Here is a 13869-nt window from a genome sequence, read left to right on the forward strand (position 1 = left end):
TTCTAAAGAGCTTCTTACACAACTGTCCTGTAAATACAGAATAGAATGAATCTGACATCTTCTATATACATGACCGTCCACTTACTACTGCCAATTGCCTTCCCAGTACATATTTACACAGGAACGGCTCAATCATCAACTGATTTTACTTATATATGACAAAAGTATTTAAAGATCTGCTTGAAGTAATCATTGTCATTCTCTCCTAAGCTCACAAAAGCAAAACAAAAGTAATAATTTTTTCAGAAGATACTCCCATTCTCTCAGAAGAAATATTAAATGCAATTGCCCCAGTATTTTCTGGTTCCATGCTGCACACAATATGCTGTTCCGGGTACGCTGCTGAGACTGTCCTACTGGAGAGTCAGACCGCGAGAAGAAGGGACAGAACACATATAAGCTGTCTATCCCCTCTTATCACTAACATACAAACCCAATAAATTAATCAGACATAGTCATTTTATTCTGTTATTTTCAACCTGAAATTGTAACAAAAACAAACAAACAAAGCCTTTTAGAACCAGTAAACAAATTCAGACAAGTTTCAGGACACAAAAATCATAATTCTATGCATTTCTATTCACTAACAATGAGCTATATGATAAAGAAATAAAGAAAACAATCCTACTTACAATAGCATCAAAAACAAAATAATTAGGAATATACATAACCAAGGAGTGCGGTGAAAACTCTAAGACACTGATGAAATAAATTGATGATGGCTCAGTCGGTTGAGCAGCCAGACTTCAGCTTAGTCATGATCTCACGGTTCATGAGTTTGAGCCCCACATTGGGCTCTCTGCTGTCAGTGTGGATCCTCTGTCCCTCTCTCTCTCTGCCCCCTCTCCTACTTGCGCTCCCTCTCTCTCAAAAATAAACATCAAAAAAATTTTTAAGAAATAAGGTGAAAAAGACAAATAAATGAAAAGATATCTGTGTTCATTGATTGGAAGAGTTAATATTGTTAAAATGTCTATACTACACAAAGCCATTTACAGATTCAATACAATATCTATCAAAATTCCAATGGCAATATGATCCTAAAATTCATATGGAACCACAAAACACCCTGAGTAGATAAAGCAATCTTGAGAAAGAACAAAGCTGGAGGTATCACACATCCTGATTTCAAGCTACATTACAGAACTATAATAATCAAAACAATATTGTACTGGCATAAAAACAGATCAACAGGCTAGGGGAACAGAATTGAGAGCTGAGAAATAAACCCACTCATATAAGTCAACTAATATTTGACGAGGGAGCCAAGAATACTTGATGGGAAAAGGATAGTCTCTTCAATAAATGGTGCTGAGAAAACTGGACAGCCACGTGCAAAAGAATGATCATAGACCTCTATCTTATACCACTCACAAAAATGAACTCAAAATGAATTAAGGACTGAAATGTAAGACCTGAAACCATAAAACTCCTAGAAGAGGGAATGCAAACTGGTGCAGCCACTCTAGAAAACAGTAGGAAGGTTCCTCGAAAAATTAAAAATAGAACTACCCCACGACCCAGCAATTGCACTACTAGGTATTTATTCAAGGGATACAGGTATGCTATTTTGAAGGGGCACATGCACCCCAATGTTTACAGCAGCATTATCAACAATAGCCAAAGTATGGAAAGAACCCAAATGTCCATCGATGGATGATGGTTAAAGAAGAGGTGGTATAGATATATACAATGGAGTATTACGCAGCAATCAAAAAGAATGGAATCTTGCCATTTGCAACTGTGTGACTGGAACTGGAGGGTATTATGCTAAGCGAAAGTAGTCAGAGAAAGACAAATATCATATGACTTCACTCATATGAGGACTTTAAGACACACAACAGATGAACACAAGGGAAGGAAAGCAAAAATAATATAAAAATGGGGCTGGGGTACCTGGGTGACTCATTCGGTTAAGCATTTGACTACAGCTCAGGTCATGATCTCAGGGTTTGTGAGATTGAGCCCCACGTTGGGCTCTGTGCTGATAGCTCAGAGCCTGGAGTCTGCTTCAGATTCTGTGCCTTCCTCTCTCTCTGCCCCTCTCCCGCTCATGCTCTGTCTCTCTCAAAAATAAATAAACATTTAAAAAATGAAAAAAAAACAGGGAAGGGGACAAAACATAAGAAACTCTTAAATATGGATAACAAACACAGGATTACTGGAAGGGCTGTGGGAGGGGGATGGGTTAAATGGGTAAGGGGCAGTAAGGAATCTACTCCTGAAATCATTGTTGCACTATATGCCAATTAACTTGGGTGTTAAAAAAAAAAAAAAAAAGAATTTACCAAAATTAAGATTAAAAAAAAAATTCTAGAAGAAAATGTGGAGAAAAAGCTCCTTGACATCAGCTATCATTTTTTGGGTATGACACCAAGAGCACGAGCAACAAAAATCATCAAGTGGGACTACATTAAATGAAAAGGCTTCTGCACAGCAAAAGAAACAAGCAAGCAAGAAAAGGAAAAGGCAACCTATGGATTAGGAGAAAAAATCTGCAAACCATACATCTGACTAAGGAGCTACTACTCAAAATACAATACAATGCAAACTCAATAGCAAAAAACAAATAATCCGATTTAAAAAAAAAATTTTTTTTTTACATTTTATTCATTTTTGAGAGAGACAGAGCACGAGCTGGGGAGAGGCAAAGAAAGAGGGAGACACAGAATCTGAAGTAAACTCCAGGCTCTGAGCTATCAGCACAGAGCCCGACGCAGGGTTTGAACCCATGAACCATGAAATCATGACCTGAGCTGAAGTCGGACACTTAACTGACTGAGCCACCCAGGTGCCCCTTTATTTAAAGATTTTATTTTTAAGTAATCTTTACGCCCAACATGTGGCTCAAACTCACAACCCCAAGATCAAGAGTTGCATGCCCCACCAACCGAGCCGGCCAGGTGCCCCTTCTGGACTATCTTTTGGTATTTCATTATTAAGTTTTTGACCCTCTTCCAATTGTTCTAATTCAATTCAGCTTAGAACTAGAGAGAAGGAGACAGCAGGGAGAAAGGAGGGAGGAGGAAATTTAGAAAGAATGAGAACAAGTTATTTGTCTGGTCATATGATTATCTATCTAGAAAATCAGAGAACCAAATTGAATCCTAGAATCTATTAGAGTTCAGCAAGATGGTCAGTTACAAAATAAAATGACAAAAACTGGTGGCTTGCTTTTATACGAGTAGTAACGCGCTAGACAATACAAAATATATACAATACTTATTTGGAAAGTAACCACAAAAGCACATAAAGCAAACTTAGCAAAACACCATGTTCCTAGAAGAGAATATGAAAAATGATAATGGTGTCTAACACTTCAAAATTAATGTATAAATTTAATAAAATTTAAGTCAAAACTCAAATGAGATTATTGTAGGGGACGTTGGGACATAAGTGATTCTAAAATTCACGTGAAAGAATGTGTGTCTCAGGAACAGTGAACAGTGCAGTTAGAACACAATAGTTGGTAGGCAATAAAAAAAACCAAAGTTTGAAAAACAGGCTTTGGCCAAAGCATGGAATGCTGTGAAAGCCAGGTTATGGAATTTGGACTTAAGTCAGTAGTCAGAGCAGCACAATGCTATGTAAGGACTAGAGTCAGAGACACATGAACTACATCCCAGCTCAACGTTTACTAGCTTTGAAACCCTGGGCAAGTTAAATAACTTGGGAGTTTCACATTCTCATCAGTAAAAGAAAGACTATAATCCTCAGCTCAGAAGGCTGTTAAGGAGCGCCTGGGGGGCTCAGTCAGTTAAGCCTTGGACTTCGGCTCAGGTCATGATCTCATGGTTCAGAAGTTCAAGCCCGGCATCGGGCTCTCTGCTGTCAGCACAGAGCCCGCTTTGGATCCTCTGCCCCCCTCTCTCTACCCCTACCCTGCTTGCTCACTCTCTTTCATTAATTAACTAATTAATTAAGAAACTGTGGCTTCAGTAATAAATAGTTAAAAAAAAAGAAGGCTGTTAAGATTACAAAGGCAACAAAAGTTAAGGGTTTAGCACAGTGGCCAACACACAGTTACCATTCCATCAGCAGCAGTGTGGTCGTTAGGCAATGAGGAACATGCTTTTGGTGATGGTTAAGTTAATGCTGCCATGACAGGACACGTGAGGAGAGAGAGCAGCGAGGAAGCTACTGCTACGCCCAAGGTTAAGGGTAATAGCAGAGAGGAAAGGTAACATGCTGAAACTAGGAGGAGAGCTGGTGTTGCACGGACAGAAAGAGGAGAGGGAGGTGGGAGAAAGAGAGGAAGGGAAGGAGAAAGGAAAGAATGGATAGATGGATGGATGACTAGACAGACACAGAGGGGTCAGAGTCCACAGGAACCGTTAACTGATGGAGGAGAGGGTTGACAGTATTAGAGATAACTTGGGATAAATTTGGGACAGGCTGGATACACAAGAAATGTGGGCTGAAAGGAAGAAAGGAGAGGGAGGGAAGCTACAAAGCCTTCAGTTCCAGGTGACTAGAACTGAGTACCCACTGAAAGACACACAAGTATCAGGAAGAATGCTGCTGTGGCAGAGAACATGATGGGTTCCAAGTGAGTCTCAGAAATAACATAAACAGAAATATGCCTCTCCAAGGCCCAGGGCCAGGCTGTTCTGTAGCCCAAGAAAAGGGAAAAATATAGTTGGGATAGGGTGTTATTGTTATAGAATTTCTCTCTCTAAGAGATCTCTATAATGGACCTTCTACAAATTACAATGACTGCTACATAAGAAAGAACAGTCAGTTTTTAACTCGTAAATCAATATTTCCTATATAGATGTCTATTCCATTTGAAGGCAGTAAGCTGCTTGAGAGCTTAGACTGGGCAATTTTCTTTTACCTCCCACAGTGAGAGGCACCAAAAAAATGGCATGCAGCTTTGCAACCTGAATAAACATTAAAAATAGTTGAAACCTACTATAAATATTCACATAGAGCACTCATGGAAAACTGAAAACTGGAGCGAGAAAATCAAAGGAAGGCAAATGAAAAACATGTTATGATACTTTGTGGTTATGTGATTCCATGATTATAATCAAATGTATTAGCTTCATTTAGCAACTAAACCAACTATGGATTCAACTCAAAACTGCATGCCAAGCTCTAGTTTTAACCAGAGAAAAAAATGAAAGAACTGGCAAATTCTTCTAAAAAGATAATCTAATATTACCTCCTACTGTGAAGAACGAACATAAGCCAAATGATCCATTTCCATGTTTCACAACTTAGATTACAAGTCAAGACTTCTCCCTACTTAAACCTAATGTCAACACTCTTATCAGTAAAGACATACAGTCTTTGAAAATTAGATTTACATTACTGACCTGTCAACAGAATGTACACAATTCTGTATTATTTTTTCCAAACACTATTGATGTATTCATACTGAAATAAACACTCTCAATACAACATTTATTGCTGAGATTAGTCTATCTTATTAAAGGACACTTTGAGCGATCTGGGGCTAAAATAAACTATGACCAAAGAGTTAGTAGAAGACATTTTCATCAACTACATTCAGACTCATACTTTTGAGAATTTGGTTCCACTGCAACTGATTCACTAATCAGTTTTTTTTTATTTGAGAGAGAGAGAGAGAGAGAGAGAGAGAGAGAGAGCACGCGCGCATGTGAGCGGGGAGAGGGGTAGAGGGAGAGAGAATCCCAAGCAGTCTCCACACTTAGCACAGAGCCTGATGCGGGGCTCAATCCGACATCCCTTGGACCATGACCTGAGCCAAAATCAAGAGTTGCACGTTCAACTGATGGAGCCCCCCAGTTGCCCCATAATTTAAAATTTTTTGATTCACGGGGCACCTGGGGGGCTTCATCAGTTGAGTGTCTGACTTCGGCTCAGGTCATGATCTCATGGTTCATGAGTTCAAGCCCCGCATTGGGGTCACTGCTGTGAGCGTGGAGCTGGCTATGCATCCTTTGTCCCCGCTCTCTCTTCCCCTCCCCTGCTCGCACTCTCTCTCTCTCAAAAATAAATAAAACATTAAAAAAAATTTTTTTTGTTTTGATTCACATTCCAAATGGGATCAAATTCTTACCTCAGAATAGTACAGAAACCATGAATGAGGAAACTGGGGTGTATATTTACAACTATTTTTTAATTTATTCAGTAAATATCTATGTAAGCCCTGAAACCCTAAGGATACAAAAACTGTTACATGGGAAGACTATAGGAACTTACAGTCTACTAGAGGGAGACATAAACATAAGTTTGGTAAAAGACAAACAAACATAAAACTAAGGAATAAAACAAAATGCTGAACCTCTAGTAGGGCAGGACTGAAATCTGTCACAAAAATCACACAATAAAGCTAAGGCCAATCAGAATAGATACACACACACACTGCTTTAACCTTAAAAATATTATTTAAAAAATCATAAGTATGAGAACACTAGAAGTGAAGCATCAAATTTAAAAAGTATAAATGAAGGGCGCCTGGATGGCTCAGTCAGTTAAACGTCCAACTTCAGCTCAGGTCATGATCTCAGTTTATGAGTTCGAGCCTCACGTCGGGCTCTCTGCTGTCAGCACAGAGCCTGCTTCACATCCTCTGGCCCCTCCCCCCCCAAATAAACATTAAAAGAAAATTTTTTTAAGTATAGATGAGTACTTAGCCAGGCCTATGCTGTCTAGAATGTAACAATTTAAGAAGAATATTTGAGTATTTCAATTGTAAATGGACACTTACTAGTTAACTATAAAACCGTTCAATGATTGCTTTGCCTGATAATTCACGGTGATACGTATCCAAGAAACGAGAGAAAGTATGGCAGAGTGAAAAAGAGTACTGAGTTTAGAATTATAAGACAGAGGGGTGCCTGGGTGGCTTAGTCGGTTAAGCGTCCGACTTCAGCTCAGGTCATGACCTCGCAGTTCGCGAGTTCGAGCCCTGCGTCGGGCTCTGTGCTGACAGCTCAGAGCCTGGAACCTGCTTCGGATTCTGTGTCTCCTTCTCTCTCTGCCCCTCCCCCAACTTGTGCTCTGTCTCTCTATATCAAAAAATAAATGTAAAAAAAAAAAAAAAAGAATTATAAAACTGAAATCATGAGACTCTTAGATACCTCAGGCAAGTTATTTCATCTTCCAAAGGTCCCTTTCAGCTCTAAAGGTCTATGATTTTAGACCCTTAGCTAAAAGGAAATTTTATATTAAAACCATTTTGGACACCTCCTCTAGTCCTCACCTAAATAAAAACAGCCACTCAATTCTTTTCCCCACTTTATACACACAGATTTCTATTACAACATCTATCAACATATTTGTTTATCTTTTCTTCCCATAAAATCGATTATGGCAGGGGCCATGCTTTATTTGTTATATTCCAGTACCTACCACAGTGCCTGGCACGGAGTAGGCACTGTGCTGGTGGGGAGGGAAGAATGGACTAGAAGAAGTGGGGAGGTGCAGGGAGAGGCAGAGACAGGCAGAAGTGGAACAGGGGAGGAAGAGCAGGAGGAAAGAGGGAGAGAGGGAAATTCTGCCTTCTGTAGAGGTGATACAGGTGGGCCCTGACAAGGAATCAATGACTGCTTGTCATCTTTGGATATTTCCCCAGTTCCTACCAAAAGTAGTTCCACAATTACTCAAGCCTGCTACCTGCCAGTTTAGACAATAGTAACTTACTTTCTTGTCATACAAGTAACAGTTGTTAAAGCGTCAAACATCTCTGTAGGACCCCCTTCATTTTGAACCAGGATGCTGGTAAATAACTTAAAAACACACAGGACATATTAAATTCTTTTTAGAGGCCCCATAATATCTTGGTCTTTACCTTGTACATAAAATATCCTCAATATTAAAGAGGATGAAAAAGTTTTCATATAATTGTATTCTCTCAGAATTGAATTTCCTTGATTTTGGTAATTGAATGGAAGTTATATAAGAGAATGTCCATGTGTGTAGGAAATATACAATTTAGTAGTTATGTGTAAAAGGGCATGAACCCTATGATATACCCTTGAATAACTAAAAAAAAACCATAAATGTGTGTATGAGTACATATATGATATGGAAGACAGAAAAAGAGAAAGAAAATGGGGCAAAATGGGTGAATTTGGATAATGGATATATTATTCTAGTAACTTTTCTATAAATTTCTAATTTCAAAATAAAGTATTACCCAAAAAAGTTAACTGCTCACACATACACACACAGAGACAACAACAGTGATGTAAGACCATGTTATTATTAAAGTTTACTCACATGGAATTGAACATTCCCATTAGGGCAGTAAAACAAAAGCCAATTGCAAACATGGATTTCATTCGGACCTGTAAAAAGACCAACAATTGTCATTTCACACTAAAGAAAACTGCCACTAACGCACACCCTCAAAAATTTTGGTTTCATGTCATGTTTAAAAGGCCCTTCACGGCAAAAAGTTGTTTACTGGCTAATCCGCCCTCTACCTCCAAGCCCTTCTCCTTGTTCCCTACTGATGAATGGTATAAGGGTAGCCGTGCAACCCAATTCTGGCCAATGACTTACAAGTACTGAATGGGATTTTTAAAAGGGATGAACTTGGCCAGCATCCCGTTAGGCCTTTTGCTCATTCTTCTTCCTCGGAACGAAGAACATAACACCTGAAGGTAAAGCACTATCAAATAACCGAACAACCATGATCTAAGGATGGCTAGATTCTTAACCTAGAGTCCTTAATGACATTACTAACCTGCCACACCAGCCCAGGACTGCCAAACTCTGGACTTCTTGAGCAACTAAACAATCTTTATCTATTTAAGTCATTGTTGGTTAAGTATTCTGTTCCTTACAGCTACCTTCTTACTTAGTTACATATGCGGTAAAAGTATAAGTAATCAAAAGATCAGAAAAATGTAAGATTAACAGTTGTTATCTCTGGGGGCACCTGGGTGTCTCGGCTAAGCATCCAACTCTTGATTTCAGCTCAGGTCGTGATCTCACGGTTCGTGAATTCGAGCCCCGAGTTGGGCTCTGCACTGGCAGTGCGGAACGTGCTTGGGATTCTCTCTCTCTCTCCCTCTCTCTGCACTTCCCCTGCTCGAGTTCTTTCTCTTAAAATAAATAAACGAACTTAAAAAAAAAAAAATAGCTGTTATCTCTGGATGACAGGCTTATCAGTAATTTTTCTCTCTTCTTTCTGTAGTTTCTGAATTTGGTGTTGTAAACATTTATGATTATGTCAACAGAAAAGTTATTTTCAAAAAGATGCACTTCTGAGTTACAGCTTTAAATTAGTAAGAATTTTAAGAAACGGAAGATAATATAGCAAAGGTCTCTCAGTAAGCAAAGGCAACTGTTGCACAGTTCAGATGTCCTGTGTTAAACATACAGAAATTAAACAGAAAAATTAGTCAAGCCACATAATTAGCCTACCTATGCCTTACACACGCTTGAACAAACTCTACCGTTTACAAATAATGAGTAAATGGGTAATAAAATCACTTGTCTTTACACTTTATGGTGTGCCTGACACTCAGGACAAAAGGCCTCTAAAGAACAAAGGCAACAATAAAGGCCATCTCTAACGCTTCAACTCAGATACTGGGCTGACACAGGTCACCAGAAAACCAAAGACTCAGCAATGACATGAGAAAAGCAAAAGAAAATAGATACTTCAGGGGCACCTGGGGGGCTCAGTCAGTTAAGCATCCGACTTCGGCTCAGGTCATGATCTCATGGTTCGTGAGTTCGAGCCCCGCGTCGGGCTCTGTGCTGACAGTGCGGAGCCTGCTTGGAACTCTCTCTCCTTCTCTCTCTCTCAAAATAAATAAATAAAACACATAAAAAAGAAAACAGACTACTTCATTTAAACCACACGGGGGAAGCTATCAAGAACTGTGTGAGAGGGACAAATTATGAGCTCCGGACAGCCCAGAAGAGTTCTTCCTACTACTGAAATCAAAGTTTAAGCCCGGGAGCATATTTTCACTTCTGTCTGGCCCAGGAACTCCCAGGACATTATGGGGTGAATTTCTCAAAAGGTAAGTACGGTGTACTTAATGCAAATCAGGGCCTTTTGCTAAAAAAATATTTTGTAGTTTATCACAAAATTGTACTTAAGACTCTTACCATCGATAGGTCTCTGTTGTTATTTTTCAGCTTCTCTTCTTGCCTCTCTGAAAAGAATTAATGAATTGGTTAATATACACAATGCTGAGCACAAAGCAGATGTTAAACTGTCACTGACTGGTGACTACAAAAGCACTTCTGTCTCAGTATCACTTAAGAAGATGAGCTGAATACCTGGAACACTGTATATTTTATATTAGCAAACAATTCAAGTGTATCAGAGCACTAAAATATTTCAATTTAAATAAAATAAAAAATTAAAAAAATTTTTTAATGTTTATTCATTTTTGAGAGAGACAGAGACAGAGAGACAGAGAGAGACAGAGCACAAGTGGGGGAGGAGCAGAGAGAGGGACACACAGAATCCGAAGCAGGCTCCAGGCTCCGAGCTGTCAGCGCAGAGCCCAATGCGGGGCTCGAAACCACAAGTCAAAGTCGGACGCTTAACCGACTGAGCCACCCAGGCGCCCCTAAAATAAGAATCTTTACAGATTCGTTAAAAATTATCTCTGGTATTTAGTGTTTTAACTCCACATTAAGGTATACTTTTACATTACACTGATGGGAAGTGTAAACATAATGACTGCACTTAGGTTTCAAATATGAGTTACTCATCTCTGATGCTTTTCCCCCTTTCAGTTTCTTCAAGAGAGCATAGTCTAGGGGCGCCTGGGTGGCTCAGTCGGTTAAGCATCCGACTTCAGCTCAGGTCACGATCTCACGGTCCGTGAGTTCGAGCCCCACATCAGGCTCTGGGCTGATGGCTCAGAGCCTGGAGCCAGCTTCCGATTCTGTGTCTCCCTCTCTTTCTGCCCCTCCCCCGTTCATGCTCTGTCTCTCTCTGTCTCAAAAATAAATAAACGTTAAAAAAAAAAAAAAGAGAGAGCATAGTCTAGAAAATAAAAGCCAACCAAGATAAACTTAAAATTCAAGTTCTTTCATACTACAGACTAATCACTCCACAAATAAACATAGTTTTATAGGTAAGTCACTTAGAAAGCTAGAAAATTTGACATAGATTTCAAGAAAGTTGTTACACACACACACAACCCCAACTGCTGAAGAAGTCTCAAGTGTGCGCTAATGCCCTTATTTACCATCTTCCCATCGACATAAAGGGTTTCATGGTTTCTATGAAGAAACCGAGACCCTGCAGAGGGTAAGTGACTTGTCGGAGATCACATAAGCCAGGCCTAGATCCAAGTTTCCCAACTGCCAGCCCAATATTCTGTATATACACTATGCTATCGCTCTCTTTGATCATGTATTATTATCACCGGGATTAATTTATCCAAGAAATACTTATTGATTACCTACTACATGCCAGGTACTTTTCTGAGCAGTGGGGATACATGAATGAGCAAAACACACAAAAATCCCCACCCTCCCGGGAAGATTATAAAATCAAAATATAATATCCTCTAAAATTAAAAAAAAATCTACCATTAGAATGAACTGGCGTGAGGGCTAGCAAATTTGGATAGAAAAAGGAAAGGAGGATCAAGAACAGGCCTACAGGAAGACTGGCCTGCAGACCGGACCGCAGTTTCCCAACAGTACACAGTGGGATGAATATATGATCTCTTGCCCTAAACTGCTCGTATCCAGTTTGTTCTCCGTGGGAGGAAAGGATATGGACAGGAGACAGGGGGATGCAGGTATATGGAAGAAAATAAACAAAAAGCAACGAAGCTGAAGTCTATCTTGGGGGAAGGAGCTCTTTTTCTATCCGGGTAGTCCTCTTACAACATAACAAGACATTTTTAAATTGTGGGGTTAAGGACTGGGGTATGAGATGATGAGAAGGTAGGTTTAAAATAACTAGAGATGGAAGGGACTACTGCTAAGAAATTTTAAAAAGTTACAGAGGGGAGCCTGGGTGGCTCAGTCGGTTAAGCATCCGCCTCCGGATCAGGTCACGATCCCACGGTTCATGGCTTTGAGAGAGCCCCACGTCAGACTCTGTGCTAACAGCTCAGAGCCCGGAGTCTGCTTTGGATTCTGCGTCTCCCTCTCTCTCTCTGCCCCTCCCCTGCTCATGATCGGTCTCTCAAAAATAAATAAATGTTCAAAAAAATTAAAAATAAATAAAATAAAATAAAAGGTACTTATAAAAGGCACTTATGCTAGAAACCTGGGCATATCCCTGCCTCCCTACTTTCTCATCCAAACACCACATCCTATTAATTTTACCTCATATTTATGAAACCCTCCCCCTGCTCACCTCCTTCCTACCACGTCTGAATGAAGATTTCTAACCCCTCTTACCTATGTTGTTTCAAGTCTCCCAGCACGTCTCACTGCCTCCAAACTTGCTCCCTCAAATCCACCTTCCACGTAGCTGCCTGTTAGATCCACCCACAAGGCAGAACCGACCAAAATTGTGATGCTCCCGCGCTTAAAATTCTGGCATGGCTTTTCATCCTCAAGAGCATGTCCCAGCGTCACCTGCAAGTCGGCCGTCTGGCCCTGCTTATTCTGCAGCCTCATTGCTAACCCCCTCCCCCCACCCATTAAGTTTTATGTTCCTGCAACACCAAACACCCTCTATATGAAGTTTTTCTCTGGATTCAACGTCTTTGTTCATGAAGTCCTTTCTACTTGGATGACAAACTGTCCCAATTTTCCCTGGATCGTTCTCATTTTAGCTCTGAAAACCACACATCCCCCAAAACTCCTCAGTCTTGACCAACTGGGATTTCTACCTAGAATGTGTTATCCTGTCCCTATCCAACCCCTTCCTAGTTAGCTAGTACTCAACTTTTAAGCCTCAGCTGTCTCATCTCCTTTTGAAAATCTTGATTCATTCCTTAGTCAGCATTATTCTATGGAGCTTCCTACAATATGAAAATATTCTGTATCTGTGCTGCCAGTAAAGTAGTCACAAATTACATGTGGCTCCTGAGAAAAGAAAATGTGGCCCAATGTGATAGAGGAACTAAAATTTTAACTTAATTTAATTAATTAAAAAAGCCAAACGTAGCTAATGGCTGCTGTACTAGACAATGTAGTCTTAAGACACTGGATTAGGGGCACCTGGGTGGCTCAGTGGTTGGGCAACCGACTTCGGCTCAGGTCATGATCTCACAATTCGTGAGTTCGAGCCCCGCATCGGGCTCTGTGCTGACAGCTCGGAGCCTGGAGCCTGCTTCAGATTCTGTGTCTCCCTCTCTCTCTGCCTCTCCCCCACTTGCACTCTGTCTCTCAAAAATGAATAAACGTTTAAAAACAAAAACAAAAAGACACTGGATTAGCAGTCCTTTCTTTATGCTTCCAGAATATTCCATATACATCTTTATCATTATACTCACTGAATTTGTACATTCTATTATAATGATCTGTTTCTATACCCATAAACCCAACTAGATGGTAGGCTCTTGGAGGACAAGGAACCTCTATGCCTTTTTCATCTCTGTGTCTTTGTAACTGGCATGTAGTTAGTTGCTCAACATTGTAGTGTGTGCTCAACAATTGTTTCATGAATGACTCAGCAATATAATAAAAGTTGATCTGAAGACAAAGCATACCAAAAACCCTTTTCTAGGAAGAGTAGTCCTTTATGATAAAGCTGGTAGCCTAAAGAGGCAGAAAAAGCAAAAAGAGCCTCAAAGTTGAGAGCAAACTAAAGCGACGGTTTTTCTGAAGCTCTATTCCATTTTTTCCAATTATGTCCAAACAGAAACTATAACCGTAAGTATTGTCAAGGTAGGCTGTATGGATACATGGCTTAACAAAAATATAGCAACACAGGTATATAAAACATGCCAACACTACTATAGTTCTTGAAGATTCTTCAACTCAAATTGT

General features: G+C 39.9%; 1 protein-coding gene across 1 annotated transcript in view; it reads right to left on the reverse strand.

Annotated features, from left to right (window-relative positions):
- Nucleotides 1-13869, reverse strand: part of TMCO1 (transmembrane and coiled-coil domains 1) — a 40934-nt gene that overhangs the window by 20482 nt on the left and 6583 nt on the right. The window contains exons 4-5 of the mRNA XM_015061637.3: nt 10063-10109; nt 8215-8282 (exon numbers count right to left, since the gene is read on the reverse strand). Of these exons, the coding sequence (XP_014917123.1) occupies nt 8215-8282; nt 10063-10109 (115 nt within the window). The remainder of the gene's footprint in view (nt 1-8214; nt 8283-10062; nt 10110-13869) is intronic.

The sequence above is a fragment of the Acinonyx jubatus genome, chromosome E4, assembly GCF_027475565.1.
Source record: "Acinonyx jubatus isolate Ajub_Pintada_27869175 chromosome E4, VMU_Ajub_asm_v1.0, whole genome shotgun sequence".
In the NCBI taxonomy this organism is placed as follows: Eukaryota; Metazoa; Chordata; class Mammalia; order Carnivora; family Felidae; genus Acinonyx; species Acinonyx jubatus.